At 67.0% G+C, this 21,815-nt stretch overlaps 4 protein-coding genes across 6 annotated transcripts in view; 3 read left to right on the top strand and 1 right to left on the bottom strand.

The window, feature by feature from the left end:
- The window catches only part of CFDP1 (craniofacial development protein 1), a 50,119-nt gene extending 44,664 nt beyond the window's left edge, over positions 1-5,455 (top strand). The window contains exons 6-7 of the mRNA XM_027465748.3: positions 1,987-2,145; positions 4,762-5,455. Coding sequence (XP_027321549.2) covers positions 1,987-2,145; positions 4,762-4,852 — 250 coding nt within the window. The 3' untranslated portion in view covers positions 4,853-5,455. The remainder of the gene's footprint in view (positions 1-1,986; positions 2,146-4,761) is intronic.
- Positions 5,456-9,890: 4,435 nt separating this feature from the next.
- On the top strand, positions 9,891-16,221 carry BCAR1 (BCAR1 scaffold protein, Cas family member). Of its 3 annotated transcripts, none has more exons than XM_072043902.1 (7): positions 9,891-10,106; positions 11,068-11,775; positions 12,807-12,956; positions 13,135-13,239; positions 13,483-14,625; positions 14,887-14,976; positions 15,283-16,221. In XM_072043902.1, the coding sequence occupies exons 1-7, from the start codon at positions 10,095-10,097 to the stop codon at positions 15,796-15,798; spliced, it is 2,724 nt and encodes a 907-aa protein (XP_071900003.1). In that variant the 5' UTR covers positions 9,891-10,094; the 3' UTR covers positions 15,799-16,221. The 3 variants fall into 3 exon arrangements, with proteins under 3 accessions (XP_071900003.1, XP_038041316.2, XP_071900004.1); XM_038185388.2 differs by having other exon boundaries at positions 12,807-12,968; XM_072043903.1 differs by lacking the exon at positions 9,891-10,106 and having other exon boundaries at positions 10,867-11,775; positions 12,807-12,968.
- An 831-nt stretch (positions 16,222-17,052) lies between these two features.
- Positions 17,053-18,768, bottom strand: LOC101790190 (chymotrypsinogen B). The gene is made up of 7 exons (XM_038185391.2): positions 18,674-18,768; positions 18,464-18,567; positions 18,307-18,386; positions 18,145-18,223; positions 17,548-17,728; positions 17,325-17,458; positions 17,053-17,242 (listed from the first exon to the last, which is right to left on the bottom strand). Exons 1-7 carry the CDS (start codon positions 18,732-18,734, stop codon positions 17,081-17,083), a joined length of 801 nt encoding a protein of 266 aa, XP_038041319.2. The 5' UTR covers positions 18,735-18,768; the 3' UTR covers positions 17,053-17,080.
- Positions 18,769-19,799: 1,031 nt separating this feature from the next.
- On the top strand, positions 19,800-21,500 carry LOC119718180 (chymotrypsinogen B-like). Its single transcript, XM_072044037.1, has 7 exons — positions 19,800-19,866; positions 19,973-20,076; positions 20,166-20,245; positions 20,329-20,407; positions 20,825-21,005; positions 21,095-21,228; positions 21,311-21,500. The coding sequence occupies exons 1-7, from the start codon at positions 19,806-19,808 to the stop codon at positions 21,470-21,472; spliced, it is 801 nt and encodes a 266-aa protein (XP_071900138.1). The 5' UTR covers positions 19,800-19,805; the 3' UTR covers positions 21,473-21,500.
- Positions 21,501-21,815: the final 315 nt, after the last annotated feature.

Genomic DNA, 21,815 nt, shown 5'->3' with positions numbered 1-21,815 from the left:
TTCCATGCTCTGTGCCCAACACCGCACGAATTATCAGCCTGGATCACTGACCCTGATTGGAACCAGCCCGGCAGAATTTTCTCCTCCATCCTTCAGATTCCCCTCCAACATCCCCTGTGTCTGCCCGCTCCTGGCCCCAGGCAGCACGGTGACCCCGCTCAGCACAAACACCGCCTCCCAGGCAGCAGGGAATGCCACGGGGCATGCTGCTTGCCCAATATTTTGTTTGGTTTTGCCTTCTTGTTTGCCCTCTCTCCTCTCCTCCCCCTCCCTCGCAACCTGCGTGCTCATCTGATGAGCTGGGCGGTTGTGCAAGGCTGGCCTGCAGCCCTGTTTGTCTCTCCTGCACGGTTCCAGGGGTGCCCTGCAGCATTTTTCTCCCCGTTGCGACCTCAGATAAGGACCCTCGGAGCTGTCGTGTCCTGCACAGTCAGGGAGGGCTGAGGGGTGAGTGAGGATGAAGATTTTATTGCATGATCACGGTGCGGACATCTCGAAGAAGTGGATAAAGGACAGAAGATCATCCTGCCTGCATGGCACGTTGCCCTAGGGCTGGAAGAAATAAGAGGGCCAGACCCCAGGACACTTCTGCTCCTCTGTCCCGCAGATCTGGAGCTTGTCCAGATGCCCTTAATTCAGGGACTTGTACACAAAATACACCTACACTGGGAAGCTGCAACCCCGAGTGACCATGGCCAGGTGTTCCCATGCTGCAAATCTCCTGGCTGAGCCTTACAAAGATGTCACTTTCTTTGATTTCATTCCATGCAAACCCTGCAATTATTTTTCTTCGGAGCCTCGCGAATGACGGAAGCACAAACCCCGCTAACGACCCGACCAGGACAGCTCTGGACACCATCCCGAGGCCGGCTGGCCTGGAGAGCTGTGACGGCGAGCAGGCTGCCGCTCACCTGGCCGCCCTCCTGGGGCCCCCTCCCCGCATTCCCCCGGCTCCCTGGAACGAGAATCATTTCCTCCCCGGCTTTTCGCAGAGGCAAGGGCCTCGCAGACGCGGAGTTATCTCTGGAATGTGTGCAAACAAGGAGTTCCGCGGGGTGCTGTTTGCCCCCCTCTCCCTGGCCGCTCGGGGAAGGGGTTAAGGCGAGTTTGTTTTGCTGGTTCCGAGCTTTGAGAATTGTCTTCCCCGGGCGGCGACCTGCTGACCCCGAGTCCCTCTGTGTGCCTTTCCCAGCTGAAAGCTGAGATTCGGGGGCCCTGGCACGCGGGGGTGGGATTTGGGGCTTCTAAGAAGAAGGAGGTGAAAGGCAAAGGTGGTCCTGGGTGGGCTTTGAGGTCCTTCCAACCCTTCTGTGATTAAGCAGGGGGACAAATCCCTAGGAATGATACAGGGGCTGGGACAAAATGCATCACAGTGAGGGGCATAAAGAGCCCCTTCTGTCTAAAGAGAAGTTCAAGAAAATTCAGGTGCACCTTCACTGCGGTGTGGGGGCTGCCTGGGCACCGAGGGGCTTTGGGGTTTCGGATAAATGCAGCGCCCAGAAGCTGGAGCTGGGTGAGATGAAGCTCGCTCAGAAAGTACTGAGGAAATGGTTAATTCCTCGACGTGCTCTCAGCGCTGGTGACGCACTGAGGCTGGATCCCGGCCAGCAGCCGGCGCCTCGACCCGAGGACAAAGAGCTGGGCTCAGCACCGAGGTGCTCGGTGCGACGGCTTGGCCTGGTGCGTGCGAGGGGTCAAACGGGATGGTTTAATGATCTCCCTTGGCCTGAGAGCTCTCTGTTCTCTTCAGGAGACACATGAAAAAGCCCTTTCACCAAAAAGCATGCGTGTAATGAACTCCGCCGCTCCCAGGCAGCGGGCAGGATCCGCAGGGAGCGTGACCTTGCTGCCTGGAGCTGGTGGCCATCTGCTCCGTGGCCGTGGCTCGCCTCACCGAGGCCACCTCTCCCCCGTGACGTTTCTCAGCTCCCCGTTAATTGTTGTGTCCCCGCGTTTAGGTAACGTTCGCCTCCTCCTCTCCCTCAGGGTGAAGAGGCCGAGCGGCATGAGCAGCCTCCTGGGGAAGATCGGCTCCAAAAAGCAGAAGATGAGCACGCTGGAGAAGTCCAAGCTGGACTGGGAGAACTTCAAGGAGGAGGAGGGCATCGTGGAGGAGCTGGCGATCCATAACCGAGGGAAGGACGGGTAAGAGGGGTTTAATCCCAGCCCAGCATTTCCCTATGGATGCAGGAACCCCATCGCGTGCTGCAGAGTCTAGGAAACCCACAGGATTTCTTAGGAATTCATTCTAGGGATACCTACAGCTGCTTTAGGCGCTGCAGGAGGTCGGCTGAAGCCTGCAGCAGGTGTGGGCACACCTCTCGCTTTGCTCACAGCCTCGTGACTCGAAGCCTGGCTGACGCAGAGCCTGGCTGTGCTTTATCTCCTGCTAGCGGGACCCATGCGGCGTGAACCAGCCTAGTGCAGCGCTCCTGGGAGGAAACACAGCTGCCTTTGCCCTGCTTTTTTGTTGTTTTTTTAAAAAGCCTCAGGTTAGGAGGTATGTTTTTTTTTTGTTCCCTTCTGCAAATGACGTGCTCCGGCTGCGGCTGCGCCGTCCTCCTGCGTAAAGGCGTGCGCAAAGCTGGGGCGCTGAGCAATGTTCACCCCGACGAAGCTAATGGAAGGGTCGTAAAAGTAAATGGCGCTGCTGTAAATAAAGCAGAAAGCTAATAACGTGCTGCCGGGAAGGATAACGCGATCACAAGCGGCGCGCACACCGCAGGCGCTTTGCTGAGCTCTGGGAAAATGTAAGCGCCGTAGCGGGCAGCTCATAAAATGGATTTGGATTATGAGCTCTTCTTCCAGTCTGTCTGCAGGAAAATCTCAGAGCTTCTGCATTCCACCAGACTTGATTTTGTGTTTCAGAGAGGTGCTTTATCACTCAGTTCGGTCCCTCACCCTCCCACAGCGCCCCTTTGCCCTTAGATCTCCCCTGCCCACGCTGCCAAGCGTGATCCTGGCTCTGGCCCTTGGCTGCTCGGGGCAGAGTCACCACAAAGAGCCCGACTGTCTCCGTCCCGCTGCAGGAACGCTCTGCTTCTCTCCCAGAGTGCCTTTCACAATGTGGAGCCAGCTCTCCGAGCAGGCCTGGGGGCCTGTGTGAACATTTGGTGCTGCTTCCCTTCCCCCAAAACATGAGCAGGACAGCTCGCTGCGCTCCTGCTGGGAGGTGGCGGCGGGGCAGGTGGTGCAGGCAGGGCACCTGCTGCTCTCAGGCCCTCGTCCAGCAGCCTGCTGTCCCTCCCGGAGCTCCCTCTGCTCCTTTAAGGCAGGCTGGGACGCCTCTGCTCACCCTTCAGCAGGGCAATCATTTACACATCTATCAAAACCGCAAGGAGTGGTTAGGCACCTTTCAACCCTGCCCTCTCTCTGCCTTCCCACCCCTCATATCACCTGGCCCGAATCTCTTCTTCCCCTGCAGCAGGATCCTTGTGTCGGATCCCTGGTTTTCCAAGGAAGGACCGAAGCCAGGAGGGGAGGCAGCCGGCCTGTGCTGCTGATCTGCCTCTGCGATGTCTTTCCGAGCTGGGACTGCAAAGCAGCCTCCAAACTGGGCCACCTTTGTAGGACGGCCCCAGCGGGGGAGCACCCCGCTCTGGGCGCAGGCAGGACCCAACTGGGGACGGATGGAGCCTGGCAGGGGACAGAAAACACCCCCAGGCTGCTGTCCCTGCTCCAGGTGCTCCTGCTCTGTGAGCCGTGTCGCTGCCCCGGGGTGGTGCGGGGCCATCCACGAGGCTGCCTCCTCGCTGGGGCTGGGGGAAGCGAAGGGCCAGGGGGGCTTGGCCCTCGCTTGCCATGCTTGTGGTGGGTGCTGAGCCAAGATGGGGGAGGAAAACCGCCCCTCCATGCCCCGTGACGTTGTCGTGTACAACAGGACCCCCCCGATTTCCTTCCCCTGGCCTCTCCTGTCCCCAGGCACGGGTCACCTCCGCGCTCGCGGGGACAACGGGAAGTGACACTCCCCTGCCTGCCTTTCCTGAGCCAGCGCGGGGCGGAGGTCTCGGCGCACGGTCCCCTCGCCCTGCCAGGGGCAGGTGGCCAGGAAGAGCCCCCCCGAGGCCAGCACGCTGTCCCTGTCACACCGAGCCGGGCACCGCAGGCTGGCAGCACTGGGCTGACCCACTTCTGTCAGCACAGCGCAGTCAGGGATGCTGCCGGGGACCGAAGCGGGGACAATCAGCCTCTGCGGCGCATTTGGATTAATTAACCACGGGCTGTGGTGATGCTGAGCTCTCCTCTGGCTCTTGGTTCAGGCAGGGGCTTGGTGCCACCAGCGCCAGCGCTGCGGTGGCCGGCAGGGAGAAGCCAGAGGCAGCAGCTCGTGCCGTGCCCGGTGCCAGGCGGAATGACCTTGTCGTGACAGCCCGGCGTTCGCCGCTGTGGAACAAATGCAGAACAATTGTGATGATTCAATTACAGCCCCCGTTCTGAATTGCAATTTCGCTCCCTCTGTAGGTTAATTAGCAGCACAGCCCCGGGCTAGCCGTGGCAAGGGTTTGCAGCAAAGTGCATTCAAATCCGGCTGCGCAGCATTAATGAGCGGCAAGGTGCTTCGCGGGGGCGCAGGCGTGCTCGCTTCCCTCCCTGCGGCGTTTAGGAGCCTGGCTGCGAGGGCGAGGCGAGTTTGGGGCTGCTCTCCAGCCACGGAGCCCTTTCAGCATCCTTTTCTGCCCATCCCCTGGGGTCCCCTGGGGTCCCCTCGGTGCCAGGCTGCGGGCGCTGCTTACAGCATCTCTGCCTCTCTCTTCCCCGCAGGTACATCGAGAGGAAGGCGTTCCTGGAGCGCGTGGATCACAGGCAGTTCGAGATCGAGCGTGACATCAGGCTGAGCAGGATGAAGCCCTGAGGGGCCAGGGACGGCTGTGGGGTCCCGCTGGCTTCCGTGCCCCAGCTGGGGGGCTGCCAGCCCCCGCCTGACCACGGGGCACGGGAACCGTTCTCTACCCAAGCCTGTACGTCCCGGCAGGTTTTTCCTTTTACTGTAATGTTTGGGGAGGGTCTTTGTCAGTGGGCAGGGGGCGCTTCGAGGGGTCAATTGCCCGGCAGGTGACAGAAGCGACCCCGTGGCACCGATCCTTTGCCACCCCTGGGACGCTGCTGGAGCCAGGGGCAGGAGGATAAAGCCAGGTTGCGGCTCAGCCAACGTTTGTGGTGAGAGAGGAGCTGCAGGAAAGGCTTCGTGGCTGCTGTGTGTGTGCGAGCCCTGGGATTCAGGGCTGCAGCTCTTCTCCCCGCTCTGCCAGCCCCGCAGCCTTCCCTGCTCCTCTGCGCTCTCGCCCAGACAAAGCCAAACTGTCTGTACTTGTCTGTGGGGTCTGATGGTGCTGGGGCTTTTTAAGCAAGCCGAGGAAGAAATCCTCCCTTGTTCGCTCCGTCGAGGGGATGGGAGCAGCTGCAGCAGGCAGGACGGGCCAGGATCTGTTCACGTGAATAAAGTATTCCATCCCGATGCTCTCGTGTGCTCACAGCCCGGCTCAGTTTGCAGCAGGCAAAGAAAGTCAGGGTCACGGTTACGAGCGTGCCACCGCGGCCCTGCTCGCTGCCTGCCTCCGTAGCAGCCTCGTGGTCGCAGCTGTGGCTCCGGACAGGAGGCTCGGGGCTCTGGGATCAAATCCACAACTGGGGCCAGCACAGCCCAGCTGTAGCAGTGCTGCAGGAGCAAGGAAACCCGCTGAAGGCAGCGATATCCACGGGGAGAGCTCCCTGGGAGGGCAGAACTTGGGTGTGGGGTGAGGAGCTGGAGGCCAGCGCGTGCCGTCACCTCGGCCATCCCTCCTGCGGCCAGCAGCTCCCCGGGCCGGGGCCGTGCTGGTCCTCGCAGCCTTTCCCTGGGCAGGGGCAGCCCCGGCCTCCTCCCGTGCTGTCCCTGCGCCAGGCAGAGCGCGGCACCAGCCCCAGCCTCACCGCTGGCGCGCTTGGCCCCGTGCCGCGGCTCCGAGCCTGGCCTCGGCTCGGGGCTCACGTGGCGGCTGCTGAGTCAGCCCTCGCGCTGGGGACGCAGGGAGGGATGGACGGGAACAAAACACCACGTGCCCGGGGGAGCCGCAGCCCTTGGCGCCGTGTTACGCGCAGGGTGAGCTGTTACCGAGCTGCTTGCACTGAGCCCGAGATTTGAGAAAAACAAAACAAAGGGGCTGGGAAACGCTCGCATCTCGCCGACGCTCCCAAACTGGTCATGGTAACAGCAGGAGGGAGCTTTGCGAGGGGTCGGTGAGACTGGGACACGCTCAGGGTGCCCCAAATCCCCGTGGGGATCCCCCCCTGATGGTGCTGCAGGACAATTTGTGTCCCAGGAGCGGAAGCCTCCATGGCTGTGAGCATTTTGGGGGCCCGGAGCAGCCTCCCTGCAGCACGGCCAGCCGGGCAGGAGCTGGCCCTTGTGCCAGCGAGCTTTATGGCCGCAGGGGATATTGCATGGGAATGGAGCAGGGGGATTTTGGAGCACCTAAAGAAGACCAGAGGCACCTAGCCCAGCCCGGTCCCATGGCAGGCAGGTGTGTAAGCTCCCAGGTTGAGCAGAAATCCTCCCCATCCCACCGCCTGCCCCCAGACAGCTCCCTGCAGGCTCCCCGGCACCGATGGGGCTGACACCAGTCCCCCCCATTGGCACGCTGGTGATTTGGGAACCCCGGGGCTCCCCGGTTCCTGCCAGCCCCATAACGCTCCCGTTCTCTCTGCTCGTTTCTCTTCGGCTGAGCGAACGTGGATGTTTTTGAGATCTTGGAAGCAACCTGACCTGCTGGAAGCCAGCGGGCTGACGGCTCCCCGCTGTGCCGGGCTGGGTCTCCGCGTGCCGCTGCCTCCGTGGCCCGTCCCTGAGCTGTCCCCGAGCTGTCCCCGAGCTGTCCCCGAGCTGTCCCCACGCTGTCCCTGCCCAGGTGCCGGCTGTCCCAGCCCCTCTGCTCCCTGGGGACAGTTTGGAGGGGGCAGCTCCAGCCCAGGGCTCATTTCTGGCTTCCTCCGCCAGCGCTCCCGAGCGTCCTGCGTTTTTCCTCGCTTGGGTCATGTATTCCTCGCCTCTCTTTCCTGAAGACGAGGAGTGATTTACAGGGCTCCAGAAAACACAGCTCGGCTGCTTAGGAAGAGAAGAAAAAAAAAACAACAAAAAGCCAACACAAAACCACTCCGCTCGCTATTTCCATCACCGGCCTTCCCACAAAGGGGCCGGCCCCGGTGCACGGCCCTGAGCGGAGCCCGGAGCCCCCCAGCCCACGCTCCTGCTGAATTTCCGTGCGGCCGCTGCATCCTCCGTGGGCCGGGCCCTGCGTTTCGGCACGGGGGGCAACCAGCGCTGCCCAGCTCCCGGCCCCGGCCGCCTGAACGGGCCCCTTGTGCTCTCGGCCCCGAACAAGGCAGCGATTGTGTGCGCCTGCCCCAGCGCTCTGTTACGGGGTCCATCCCGGCTCCGCATCGCCACCGCGGGCTGCAGAGGAATAGGAAAATGGCTTTTCTCCCCCCCCAGGGAAAAGCTGCCAGCTCTGCCGTTTTGGTCCCCAACACCATCCTGGGGTCTCAGCCCTGTTGGGAAGGAGCAGGGCTGGGTTTAACCTCATGAAAAGGGCTCTGCCTCTCGTCCCCGCGGCTGAAAACCTGCCCGACGCCACGGAAAGGCACGGGGATAAAGCCTTGTTGTGATCCTGTTGGGTCCCGTGATATTACAAGCCAAGAGAAATGCCCTCATTATTTCCCGAATATTGAAGTCTAATAAATCCCCTACTGCCTTATAGGATTTATTTATCCGTTCATTGCTAGGAGACTCAGTCCCGTGTAATCCTATTGCTGCTCCAGGAGGCAGCTTTCCGAAGGACGGAGCCGCGTGCAGGCGACCAAATGCCTCTGGTCCCGCTGGGGACGGCTCCACGAGCCCCACGAGCGTCCCAGTGCCACCCTTCCCCAATGTCCTGGTCCCCTGGAGCCGTGCCCCGGCTTGGGTAAAGGCTGAGCTCTCCAAAACACCCCCCTGGCCTGGCCCTGCTCTTCTTGGCCCCATGCAGGTGACACCAAGATTTGGGGTCTTCCAACACCTTCCCAAGCCAGGACCCAGAGGGAAAAGCAGGAAAACCCTGTGGGCACCGCAGCAGCTTGCTCTGAGTGGAGCCACTGTGCCTGCCCCTCCGGATGCGGGGGACTCCCAGAAATGACGACGGCCACACGAAAATGTTGGAAATTTCACCGCTGAGCTTTTTCCATAGCAACTGTCACTGGGGCAACGCAGCATCCCCCCTCCCGAAATGCCCAGCCCTGTGTTCAGGTGCCTGCTGGGGTGGGCTGCACCAAAGCCATGTGCCCCCGGTCGCTCCGTTTGGGGCCGACGTCCCCCAGCTGCAGGACACGGATTTGGGGTGCTGAGCGGGGTGGGGGGAGGTTAAATACCCCCCCCCGGCCAGGCACGGTGCTGGTGCAGCTCTGCCCCTTGCCAAAACCCACCGCCGGCAGCGCGGGATGAGCTGCGGCAGCTCTGCGCAACCCCAGGGCCCCCAGAACTCCGCATTTTTCAACTTTCCTTTCAGCATTTCATTTTCTTTGAGGTGGGAGAAGCAGAAGGGAACCTGCCCGTGCCTGTGGCCCCCCGGGTGCTTCCCCAGTGGAGGCACGGGGCTTGCAGGAGCCTTTGCCAGCTCGGGGCGCTCCTCAGATGCAAGCAGCGATTTTGGCTCCGAAGCAGCAAAAATGGCCGGGATCAAATACCGGCACGGGGCCGCTTTGATCAGAGCGTTGCCACAGGGAGGGGAAATTAAAAATTCCTGCTTGCTTTTAAGCGCCCGTGCTGCGCCGCGAGCATCCTGCTCCGGGCACTGGCTGGGATGGGGCCACCATGGGCCGGGCAGCGTGTCCCCGAGGGTGACACCGAGCATCCCGGCAGGGCAGGGCGCTCACCACCCCTCGGTGCCTTCCGCAGGCAGGCTCAGCTTCGGGGAGCCGCTGCCTGGGGACGCCGAGCGCTGCGAGCTCCCGGCCCCGCTGGGAGGAAGCCGCCGACCTCCGGCTGTGGTCTGCGGGCTCGACCGCAGCCCCCGCCACTGCCTCCAGCGGGGTTATCGTGCCCAAGCCTCCAGCTGGGGTGGCATCGGGATGGGACACGGGTGGGAGAAGCCAACAGCAGCTGGCACACGCTCCATGCGCCTCGAGCTGGCCCCTCGCAGCCTGACCCCAAAGCCCAAACCCAACGGGGGAGCCCAAAACCCTATTGGGGCGTCCAAAACCCAATGGGGAGCCCCAAACCCTATGGGGGTGTCCAAAGCTCAACGGGGAGCCCAAACGCAATGGAGGAGTCCAAAACCCAACAGGGATGTCCAAAAATGAAGGGGGAGCCCAAAGCCCTATGGGGGTGTCCAAAACCCAAGGGGGGCATCCGAAACTCAACGGGGAGCCCAAAACCCTATGGGGGCATCCAAAACCCAACGGGGAGCCCAAACGCAATGGGGGTGTCCAAAACCCAAGGAGGGCACCCAAAACCCAACGGGGGAGCCCCAAACCCTATGGGGGCGTCCAAAAACCAACAGGGAGCCCAAAACCCTATGGGGGCGTCCAAAACCCAACGGGGAGCCCAAACGCAATGGGGGCATCCAAAACCCAATGGGGGATTCCAAAACCCTATTGAGGTGTCCAAAACCCAAGGGGGGCGTCCAAAACTCAACGGGGAGCCCAAGCGCAAACGGGGGCGCCCAAAACCCAAGGAGGGCACCCAAACCCCACCGGGGGAGCCCCAAACCCCAAGCGAGGACCCCGTTCCCGGTCCCCCTCCGCCTCCGCTCCCCCGCTCGCTCCCGCCCGGGCGCCGCCTCCCGCCGGTGCGGGCGCAGCCCATGGGCGGAGCGGGGCCGGCGGGGCCGCTGCTGGCAGGGCGCTGGAATGATCCCTCCGGCGGGGCCGCCGCCGCCACCACCGCCGCAGCGCCGCCCGCCCGCCCTCCGCACGCAGGCCCCGGCCCCGGCCCCGGCCTCGGCCTCGGCTTCGGCCCCGGCCCCGGCCCCGGCCCCGGTCCCGGCTCCGGGCGGCCGCCGCCGCCGCTGCTCCGCGCTCGGGCCCCGCCGCCGGCCCCGGCCCCGCCGCTTTGTGCCGCCGCAGCGCCGCGGGGAGCGGGGAAGATGAACTACCTGGTGAGAGCGGGGGCAGCACCGCCCCTCTCCCCCTGCCCCTGCCGGGTTTGGGGCGCTGGGGGGGGTCTGGGGGGGAGTGGGGGCACGGCGCAGCCCCCCCGGCCCTACCCGCGGTCGCTCGGTTTGGGTGCTGGGGGGGGATTTTGGGGCACCCCAGGGGGGTGCTGGGCCCATGTGGGGAAGGGGTGGGGGGGGGGAGCTGGTGCTCGACCCCCCCGGGGGCACATCCAGGGGGTGTCCTAGGAGCTGGGGCGGCCTCGCTCTTGGGCACAGCCTCGGACGGGGCGCGGGCAGGCGGCGGTGCCACGGGGCTGGCTGCGGGGGCTCCCCACACCCCGGGACCCGGTTCCCGTAGCCCTCAGCGGGCTCAACGCCGCGTGCCGGGGGCCAAGAAGCCCCCTGCTCTGTCCTCAGCCTCGCTTTTCCCCAAGGAGGCCACGGCAAGGAGCCCCCGAGCCCTGCCACCAGCTCCGCAGGTGCGCCCACGCCACGCTCATGGCACCCCAACATCTGCCATGGGGCCGGGCAGCACCACGGGCACCGGGGCCCAACGAGGGACGAGCCCTGGGTGCACGTCCCCGGGGGCCACGGTGCTCGCGTGCCCTCCACTCGCTCGGCAGCCGGTGGGGAATTCTCCGGCCCTGGCTGAGTCACGGCCCTGGCACTTCCTCCCCGGCGGGAAGGGGAGGGAAAGGCAGAGGAGGTCCCCGAAACCAGGACGCAGAAGGGTTCGGCCCCTTCCTAGCACCACCTCCGGGAAGGATGGGTTGAACTGGAGTGGGGAGGAAGAGGCGGCTGGCGGAGGGCGAGCGGCACGAGGGGGGACGCGGGAGAGCCTCGGGGTTCGGTCCCCGCTGTGCCAAGCACCCAAGAGGCGGTGGAGGAACCAGGGAGGCTTTGGGATCCCGGGATGACTCCCGACCTGCCGTCCTCACCCCCCCGGCGCGGGGCTGTCTTGCAGAACGTGCTGGCCAAGGCGCTGTACGACAATGTGGCCGAGTCCCCGGACGAGCTCTCCTTCCGCAAGGGCGACATCATGACGGTGCTGGAGCGCAACACGCAGGGGCTGGACGGCTGGTGGCTCTGCTCCCTCCACGGCCGCCAGGGCATCGTGCCGGGGAACCGCCTCAAGATCCTGGTGGGCATGTACGACAAGAAGCAGCAGCAGCAGCAGCAGCAGCAGCAGCAGCAAGCGGCCGGCACGGGGCAAGGACAGGCAGCGCCGCAGCCCCCGGTGCCGCAGCCCCCCCTGCCTTACCACCACCAAGGGGGCTACGTCCCGCTGTCGCCCGCCTCGCAGTACACCCCCATGCACCCTGCCTACGCGCCCCAAGGGGACAATGTCTACCTGATGCCGGTCCCTAGCAAGGGACAGCAGGGCCTCTACCCGGGCTCGGCGCCCACCGGACAGTTTCCCCCGGCCCCGGCTAAGCAGCCGCCCGCCTACCCGAAGCAGACGCCGCCCCACGCCTTCCCCAGCCCCGGGCAGGAGATTTACCAGGTGCCCCCGTCCCTGAGCCAAGCGGCGGACGCGTACCCCGTGGGCTCTGCCAGCCCCCCCCAGGATATATACCAGGTCCCTCCCTCGGTGGGCCAGGCTCAAGACATCTACCAGGTGCCCCCGTCTTTGGACAGCAGGAGCTGGGAAGGGCACAAGCCCTCGGGAAAGGTAGGATTGGGGGTCTGGATGCTGCCTCGGGTGGGGGTCGGGGGTTGTTTGGGGTCTGTTTGCACTGTGCTCTGTGGTGGCTGGTGGGCACCGGGGCTGCTGGGCTCCATGGTCAGGTTTATCTGCCCGGTGCCATCTCCTGGACCTTGTGGAGGCGTGGGCATCGTTCCCTGTGCCGGTGACAGGAGTGGGTAACCGGGGGTGCTCACTGGGGTGGGATGCCCTGGTTGCTGTGGGTTCCTGGCACGGCTCGCGGGTCCTGCTGGCCCCTTGGTGTGGGTATTATTTAGGGCACGTCCACGGAGATGTTGGGATGACCAAAGCGCTGCTTGGCGAAGCCCCTCCTGGTGCCGCGTCCAGCGCAGGGAGGTACCCGCGGTACCTGCGGTGCTGCCGAGATGTGTCCTCCCTCCTGGGAACACGCAGCACCCGGTGCCAGTGCCTCGCCGCCGTGCCAGGACGCTCCTTGTCCCGGGGAGGGCAGCGAGGCGCTTTCGGCCGTGCCGCAGTGTGGTTTCCAGGAAGGCAGCCCTGACTCAGCCGGCGTAGCGGGGCTGCCAAGCCCCGTGACTCACGGACAGGGCACTGGCTTCTCACCCCGTGGCGTGGGGCATCCTGAAAGCTCCCCCGGCCGCTCCGTGCCAGGAAGGCCGTGGTGCCACCGTGACACGGTGGCGCAGCGGGCACCGAACCCTCCGGGCGTTGGCAGATCCCGGCCTGCGGCTCGGTGCCCAAATTAATCTCCAGGTCACCGTTGCCGTTTGCACACCGCGGCCGTGCCGGCTGGGCTTTGTCTCTAGCCGAGGCTCGCTGCTATAAATAACTGGTGATCTCATCTCCGTCCCCCCGGCGTCACCGCACAGCCTGGTGGTGACAGCGGCACGCCTGGCCGGGGAGCGCCCTCCCGTGGGCACCCAGATGGGCTCTGCCGAGCTCCTCACCCAGCACCCAAACGGGCTCGGGATGATGGAGGGTGGGGGATGCCGGAGCAAGGGGACGCTCCAAACCCGGCTCTTTCCCCTCTCTCCTAGGTCCTGCTGCCCAGCCGCGTGGGGCAGGTGTACGTCTACGACTCGCCCAAGGGGGAGCAGGATGAATACGATTTTCCCCGCCACCTGCACTCCTCGGGCTCCCAGGAGATCTACGACGTGCCGCCCGTCCGCGGCGGGCTCCCCAGCCAGGTCAGCCAGGAGGTGGGTCTGCTCCTGGGGGTGGCGGGGCAGGAGCTGGAGGAGACGCTGGGGTACAACGCGGGGAAATCCCACCCGGGGATCCCCAGCTGGGTGGGCTTTGGGGCTGCCTCTGTCCTCCCCAGGGAGGAACTGTGTGTTCCTCACACCCCGTTCTGTCCCTCTGCAGGTCTACGACACCCCCCCGATGGCAGTCAAGGGTCCCAACGGGCAGGACCCGGGGCAAGAAATCTACGACGTGCCCCCCAGCGTGGAGAAGAACCTGCACCAAACCGTAAGTGCGGCAGGGAAAGCTTGGGCACCACAGGGGACGCGCGAGGCCGGGGGTGCCGCGGGGCTGTGTCGTGCACGCATCCTTCCCCGTGCTGCTGGCACGCCCGGAGCCGGTGCCTACGTGCAGCAGGGCGCAGTGAGACCCTCGGGCGAGTGCCGGGCTCTGCCTCCCTCCCACGCGCTTGGCGCTGCCGGCACGCACACGCCTGAGCGCAGCCCACGGTGCCCGTTGGTGCCCTTGCAGGTCTACGACGTGCCGCCCTCCGTCAGCAAGGACGTGCCCGACGGCCCCGTGCAGGAGGAGACCTACGACGTGCCCCCCGCCTTCGCCAAGCAGAAAGCTTTCGACCCCACCCGCCACCCCCTCGTGCTCACGCAGCAGGAGCCCTACCTGCCCGAGGACGTCTACGACGTGCCGCCAGCGGCCGGGAAATGCGCCCCCGAGCCCTCGCTCTCCCACGAGATCTACGACGTGCCCCCCAGCCTCAAGAAGCTGTCGTCCTTCCCCTCCCAGGAGGTGTACGATGTGCCCCGGGACCTGCACGGCCCCAGCAAGGGCTCGGTGGACACGGAGGGCGAGTACATCTACGACGTGCCGCCGCAGGTGGACCGCGAGGCCAAGGCGGCTGACGGCAAGCGGCTCTCGGCCTCCAGCACGGGCAGCACCCGCAGCAACCTCTCCAGCTCCTCGCTGGACGTGGTGCCCGTGAAGGAGCCGGCCAAAGGGGCCGGCAAGGAGTTCTCCCTGGACTTGGACGCTGCCATGGAGATGCTGGCCAAGCTCCAGCACGGCATCGGCGGCGCCGTCTCCTACCTCATGTCCTTCATCAGCGCCAACTGGCGCAGCGCTGAGCACATGGAGGCCAACGCTGCCAGCATCCGCGGGGCGGCGGAGGGCGTCCAGGCGGCTCTCCGGGACCTGCTGGAGTTCGCCCGGGGGGCGGTGGGCAACGCCGCCCAGGCCTCGGACCGCTCCCTCTACGCCAAGCTCAGCAAGCAGCTGCAGAAGATGGAGGAGGTGTACCAGGCCCTGGGGAGGCACAGCCAGGCGCTGGACGCGTGCCACTGGGCTCCGAACGCTTTGGTGGGTGGCAAGCCGGGCACGGACGACTTGGAGCTCTTCGTCATGTACTCGCGCGGCGTGCCCGACGACACCAAGCAGCTGGCCTCCTTCCTGCACGGCAATGCCTCCCTCCTCTTCAAACGGACAAAGCAGGCGCCGGAGGGCAACGGGCACGGGCCCGCGCACCCCTCCGACAAGGCCAGCAGCATCCAGTCGCGGCCGCTGCCCTCCCCGCCCAAGCTGCTGGCGCAGGAGTCGCCCGATGGCCCCTACGAGAACAACGAGAGCGGCTGGATGGAGGATTACGACTATGTCCACCTCCAGGTGGGCACGGGAAGGGGGCACCTGGTGGTGCCAGGCGGGGTGGTGCCACCCACAGGGGGTTTTTGACTCACAACACGTTGGTGTGGGGTCTGGGGTAGCCCTTTTGTGGCTGTGGTGGCAATTCTGGGCGTGCACAGCCACCCTGGTTTTATTTTCTCCCTCCTGCTGTGGGAAGTGGGGGCATCCCAGTGCCGGGCGGGGGGCTCGTTCCTGGTGAGGCCGGCGGTTTGCCCCGTTCTCATGCTCCTTCCTCCCCTTCAGGGCAAGGAGGAGTTTGAGAAGACCCAGAAGGAGCTGCTGGAGAAAGGCAACATCATCCGGCAGAGCAAGGACCAGCTGGAGCACCAGCAGGTAACGGGGACAGGACGGGCAGGGGGGCACCTCTGGGCACGGCTCACCGGGGACCCCGCTTTGGGGAGGGCAGCAGGGTTTGGTCCTGCTCCCCTTGTCCCTACAGCCTCCGGTGGGGTGGGTGAGCCTCTCCCATGGCTCTGTGTGACACCATCTGGCCCGTCTGATGCCGGAGAGGAGCCTGGCGTGGCCATCCTCTTCCTGGGGCTGTCACCATCCATGTGGCAGCGTCCCCCTGGGGCACAGCCGTCACCGCGGGGCTTGGTGGCCGCCCTGCCCCGTCCTCATGCCCGTTCCTCTCCGCAGCTGAAGCAGTTCGAGCGGCTGGAGCAGGAGGTGACGCGCCCCATCGACAACGACCTGTCCAACTGGAGCCCCCCCCAGCACTACGGCCCGGCGCGGGGCGGCGGCGCGCTGTGTGCCTCCGACCGCCAGCTCCTCCTCTTCTACCTGGAGCAGTGCGAGGCCAACCTCACCACGCTCACCAACGCCGTCGACGCCTTCTTCACCGCCGTCAGCACCAACCAGCCCCCCAAGATCTTCGTGGCCCACAGCAAGTTCATCATCCTCAGCGCCCACAAGCTCGTCTTCATCGGCGACACGCTGTCCCGCCAGGCCAAGGCGCAGGAGGTGCGGCACAAGGTGACGCACTACAGCAACCTCCTGTGCGAGATGCTCAAGGAGATCGTGGTCACCACCAAGGCGGCCGCGCTCCACTACCCGTCTCCCGCGGCCTCGAAGGACATGGTGGAGCGCGTCAAGGACCTCGCCAACAGCACGCAGCAGTTCAGGATGGTGCTGGGCCAGCTGGCGGCCATGTGATGGCCCCGGGATGCTGTCCCCTCACGCCGTCCCCTCAACGCGAGCCCCCTGCCCGATGGAAACGGACCTGTACATAGACGCTACCACGCACTGGGGGCCCAGGGATCGCTCATCCAGGGCTGAGTGGCCGTGGCCATCATCCCCCTTCCTCCTCTTCCTCTTGAGATTGGTGTCAGAGCCATGCCCGTGGTGCCGGGAGGCAACGGGTGGGCTGGGGGGCGGGAGGGGCTGGAGCCTTTGCATTTTCCTCTCTCGGGTTTTGCTGCCCTACCAGCTGTAACCGAAACGCAACCTGACATTGGTGCCTTCTGAACACTGGGGAAGCTTCCGACGGTTCCTGGAGCCACGGAGTCGCAGCCCCCACCCCAACTCAGCCCCCCCGCCCCCCGGTCCCACAGCAGCATAAAGATTTACCTAGAAACACCCGCGGTGCCTGGGTGTCTGTGTCCTGGGGGGGGAAGACGAGGATGCAGTGGAAGTTGCCATCGCCCACATGTCCCAAAATGGGGACGGGGGTGAGCGGGGGCAGCGGGGAGGGGAGGTGGTGCAGGGGGAGGCAGCGCCCACCGGTGGGACCGGTGTCCCCCAGGTCCCCCTGGGTCCCCACCACGATGCCGGGCAGGCGGGAGATGGGCACGCAGACGTCGGTGGAGTAGCCCTGGGTGCACCTGCCATGGGCACCCCTCCCTCACCATGGGGCCCCATTGGGACCCACCCCATTTCCCCACCACAGCCCCATCCCCATCCGTGACGGGACCACAGCACCGGTCCCGTCCCCACCTTGCTGCAGCAGCCGCGGCGCCCCACGGCCCCCGCCAGCCCCAGCGCCCGCCGCAGGGCCATGGTGGGGACAGGGCCCAGCTGCTCCCGGCCCCTTGGCCTGGCCCCAAGGCCCCGCTGCTCCCTCCCGCGCCACAGGCGTTAAGGTGGCCCCGCACACCTCCGGCACGCACCGGCCTCTCGGCCCCTCGGCTGTCCCACGGCCCCAGCACCGGCCCTGCTCCTGGCCTCGGGCACCAGGGAGCCCGTTCCTGTGACCCCATAGCCCCAGGACTGTGTGGGATTTGGGGGGGCACCCACACGTTGCCCCGCTCCTGAGCGCCGGCTCCTGTCCCCACGGAGGCCACTTGTGCCCGGCCTCCGCTGAGCGTGGCCGGGGGTCCCCGTGCCCAAACGGCCACCCCGGTGTCCCCACTGGCGGCCCCGTGTCCCCACCCTCCCCCTGTTCAGGTTCCCGAGCACGGAGGCGGCAGGTCGGGGGCACAGAGCTTTATTTGGGGCCTCAGTTGGCCGCCAGCACGGAGTCGATCCAGGCGCGCAGCTCGGTGACGCGGGCGTACACGGCGGGCATGGAGGTGGAGCAGCTGCTGCTGCCCCACGAGACGATGCCCACCAGGGTCCAGGCGCCGTCCTTCTGGCACACCAGCGGGCCCCCGGAGTCGCCCTGCGGGCAGCGGGGTGAGGCTGGGGGCCGGGGCGAGGGGAAGCGGGACTGGGGCCGGGGCTGGGGCCCCGTGGCCACGTACCATGCAGGAGGAGGCTCCGTCAGCGCCGGCGCACACCATCACGTCGTAGATGCGGTACCCCCAGTACTGCTTGCACTGCGCGTTGGTCAGCAGGGGCAGGGCCACTTGCTGCAGCACCGCCGGCGTCGTGTCGGCTGCGGGCGAGCAGGGGGGCGTCAGCACCCGCACGGCCCCCGGGGACGGCATAGGGACAGGGACAGGGACGGGGACGGGGCCGCGGTACCCGAGGCGTCGGTGAGCCCCCAGCCCGTGGTGACGCAGGTCAGGCCCCCGGGGAAGTCATCGGTGGCCTGGGGCAGGCAGACGGGGGACACGCGGGCGTTCAGCTGCGCCGGGGTGGCCAGCTTGATCAGCGTGATGTCGTTGCGGACGGTCAGCGAGCTGTAGCTGGGGTTGCGGAAGACCTGCAGCAGGCGGCAGCGCTCCCAGTGCCCGCACCCCCGGCTGGGGCAGCGGGCGCTGGCGGGGACGCACGGGGACCCCCGGGCACGGGTGCCAGCCCCCGGGACTCAGGGGGGTCGGGGACAGCCCAGGGGCTGGCGGGGACCCATGCACCGGGGGGGGACTGGTGGGACCTGGCTCAGACCCCACGGGACTGTCCTAGGGCTGCTGGGGCCAGGGAGCAGGGACCGAGGCCCAGAGCCCACCCCAAGGACCCAAGCCCTGAAGAGAGCAGGAGCGGGGACTCCATGGGGACCCCGTCCCCGATACGAGGGGCACCAGGCACACCGAGGGGACCTGACCCTGGGGACGAGGGCCCCGCAGGGCTCCCGGCGGCGGCCACAGCACCCGCAGGCCCCCGGCCCCGTGCCGGCCGTACCTTGGCGATGGACAGCCTCTGCACGTCCCCGGACTCGGTCTCCTGGTCGTACTCGCCCAGCACCACGGCGTCAGTGGTCCTGGGCAAGGCAGACGCTGAGCCCCAGGGGCACCCCGCGCACCCACGGCCGCCCCCGCCACCCCACGGCCACCCGGCACCTACTTGACGCCGCAGTGGGCAGCGGTGACCACCCACTGCTCGCTGATCAGGGACCCGCCGCAGAAGTGGAAGTTGCCGTAGCGCTGCCGGACAGAGAGCTGCTGTCAGCCCCGCACCACGCGGCCCCGCTCCCGTTCCCGTTCCCGAGGCGGGCACTCACCTGCAGGGACACCTGCCAGGGCCAGGAGCCGGGCACCGCCGGCTCCCCGCCGACGATGCGGTTGTAGCCGCGGATGACGGGTGTGATGGCGGGCACGCCGCAGCCTGCGGGACGGGCGCAGCCGTGGGACAGGGCCCTCGGCCGCTCCGGCCCCGCTCCCCAGCCCCAGCCCTGCGCCTCCCCGGCCCGCCCAGCCCCGGCCCCACGCACTTGCCGCGGCGCGGGCAGAGCCCGCCAGAGCCAGGCAGCTCAGCAGCCACAGCAGAGCCATTGCCGAGAGCAGGGAACAGGCTGGGCACGGGGCACGGCGCCTCTTATACACCCGTGGTCCCCGTGCTGGCCTTGGGGTGCTGGCCTTCAGCGATAGCGCAGCACGCGGCACCGCCCCTGGACGGGGTCTGGGAGCATCACACCTGGGGGCATGTAGCCTTGGCCAAAGGACGTTGGGTGCTGTTGGTGGGAGATAAGTCCCGGCCCCATAGCGCTTTGTGGCCCTGTGTGAGGGGCAGGTGATTGCAGAGTGTTTGGGGTGGGCAGGGACCTCCTGGTGTCACCCGGTGCCACCCTGCTCCAGCAGGGCCACCCAGCGCCAAGCCCAGGTGGGTTTGGAGACCTCCAATGATGGAGACCACAAGGACCCTCTCTGAGTGACCTGTGCCCACTCTCAGCCACCCACACTGCACAGAGACACTTCCCAACGTGTGGGGGGAACCTCCTGAGCTCCATGTGGTGCCTGCTGCCCCCCGCCCCATCCCCAGACACTGCTGAGCAGCACCTGGCTCCATCCCATTGCAGCCACCTGCACGCAGCCATGGACGGGGTCCCCCCCAGCTGCTGCACCCCCCCGAGGGTCCCAGCTCCTGGCCTCCCCTCCCTAATTGCAGGGAGGCTCCGGGCCCTCCAGCACCTCGCACCCATTCCCTGGGGTGCCCATGCCCACCCTGTCCTGGGGAGCCCAGTGCTGTGCCCAGCACCCAGCCAGGGGTGCCGAGGGGCACCCACCAGCACCCCCCTGCCCGACGCACCCAGGAGGCCATTCCTGGTCTGTGCCTCAAGGGACGTCGCTAGCTCATGGCCAACAAGGAGTGCACCATGACTTTGAGCACCGCGAGCAGTTCCAGCAAAGCTGCCTTTCAGCTGGCTGTTCCCAGGACATTTGGGGGCTGTGGTGGCTCCAAGGCCAGGCCCCATGTGGCACCATGGGGTTGGGTGACCCCCACGGTGCCAGAGCTGGCACGGTGCCGTGCTATCGCTGAAGGCCACCGCCCCAAGGCCAGCACGGGGACCACGGGTGTATAAGAGGCGCCGTGCCCCGTGCCCAGCCTGTTCCCTGCTCTCGGCAATGGCTCTGCTGTGGCTGCTGAGCTGCCTGGCTCTGGCGGGCTCTGCCCGCGCCGCGGCAAGTGCGTGGGGCCGGGGCTGGGCAGGCCGGGGAGGCGCAGGGCTGGGGCTGGGGAGCGGGGCCGGAGCGGCCGAGGGCCCTGTCCCACGGCTGTGCCCGTCCCGCAGGCTGCGGCGTGCCCGCCATCGCACCCGTCATCCGCGGCTACAACCGCATCGTCGGCGGGGAGCCGGCGGTGCCCGGCTCCTGGCCCTGGCAGGTGTCCCTGCAGGTGAGTGCCCGCCTCGGGAACGGGAATGGGGCCGGGAGCGGGAGCGGGGCCGCGTGGTGCGGGGCTGACAGCAGCTCTCTGTCCGGCAGCGCTACGGCAACTTCCACTTCTGCGGCGGGTCCCTGATCAGCGAGCAGTGGGTGGTCACCGCTGCCCACTGCGGCGTCAAGTAGGTGCCGGGTGGCCGTGGGGTGGCGGGGGCGGCCGTGGGTGCGCGGGGTGCCCCTGGGGCTCAGCGTCTGCCTTGCCCAGGACCACTGACGCCGTGGTGCTGGGCGAGTACGACCAGGAGACCGAGTCCGGGGACGTGCAGAGGCTGTCCATTGCCAAGGTACGGCCGGCGCGGGGCCGGGGGCCTGCGGGTGCTGTGGCCACCGCCGGGAGCCCTGCGGGGCCCTCGTCCCCAGGGTCAGGTCCCCTCGGTGTGCCTGGTGCCCCTCGTATCGGGGACGGGGTCCCCATGGAGTCCCTGCTCCTGCTCTCTTCAGGGCTTGGGTCCTTGGGGTGGGCTCTGGGCCTCGGTCCCTGCTCCCTGGCCCCCAGCAGCCCCAGGAGAGCCCCGTGGGGTCTGAGCCAGGTCCCACCAGTCCCCCCCCGGTGCACGGGTCCCCGCCAGCCCCTGGGCTGTCCCCGACCCCCCTGAGTCCCGGGGGCTGGCACCCGTGCCCGGGGGTCCCCGTGCGTCCCCGCCAGCGCCCGCTGCCCCAGCCGGGGGTGCGGGCACTGGGAGCGCTGCCGCCTGCTGCAGGTCTTCCGCAACCCCAGCTACAGCTCGCTGACCGTCCGCAACGACATCACGCTGATCAAGCTGGCCACCCCGGCGCAGCTGAACGCCCGCGTGTCCCCCGTCTGCCTGCCCCAGGCCACCGATGACTTCCCCGGGGGCCTGACCTGCGTCACCACGGGCTGGGGGCTCACCGACGCCTCGGGTACCGCGGCCCCGTCCCCGTCCCCGCTCCCCTCCCCGTGCCGTCCCCGGGGGCCGTGCGGGTGCTGACGCCCCCCTGCTCGCCCGCAGCCGACACGACGCCGGCGGTGCTGCAGCAAGTGGCCCTGCCCCTGCTGACCAACGCGCAGTGCAAGCAGTACTGGGGGTACCGCATCTACGACGTGATGGTGTGCGCCGGCGCTGACGGAGCCTCCTCCTGCATGGTACGTGGCCACGGGGCCCCAGCCCCGGCCCCGGCCCCGCTTCCCCTCGCCCCGGCCCCCAGCCTCACCCCGCTGCCCGCAGGGCGACTCCGGGGGCCCGCTGGTGTGCCAGAAGGACGGCGCCTGGACCCTGGTGGGCATCGTCTCGTGGGGCAGCAGCAGCTGCTCCACCTCCATGCCCGGTGTGTATGCCCGCGTCACCGAGCTGCGCGCCTGGATCGACTCCATACTGGCGGCCAACTGAGGCCCCAAATAAAGCTCTGTGCCCCCGACCTGCCGCCTCCGTGCTCAGGAACCTGGAGAGGGGGAGGGTGGGGACACGGGGCCGCCAGTGGGGACACTGGGGTGGCTGTTTGGGCACGGGGACCCCCGGCCACGCTCAGCGGAGGCCGGGCACAAGTGGTTCCTTGGGGACAGGAGCCGGCACCCGGGAGCGGGGCAACGTGTGGGTGCCCCCCCAAACCCCACACAGTCCCGGGGCTATGGGGTCACAGGAACGGGCTCCCCGGTGCCCGAGGCCAGGAGCAGGGCCGGTGCCGGGGCCGTGGGACAGCCAAGGGGCCGAGAGGCTGGTGCGTGCCGGAGGT

This window comes from Anas platyrhynchos, chromosome 12, assembly GCF_047663525.1.
Source record: "Anas platyrhynchos isolate ZD024472 breed Pekin duck chromosome 12, IASCAAS_PekinDuck_T2T, whole genome shotgun sequence".
Taxonomy (NCBI): domain Eukaryota; kingdom Metazoa; phylum Chordata; class Aves; order Anseriformes; family Anatidae; genus Anas; species Anas platyrhynchos.
This window is presented reverse-complemented; position numbering and strand designations above follow the sequence as displayed.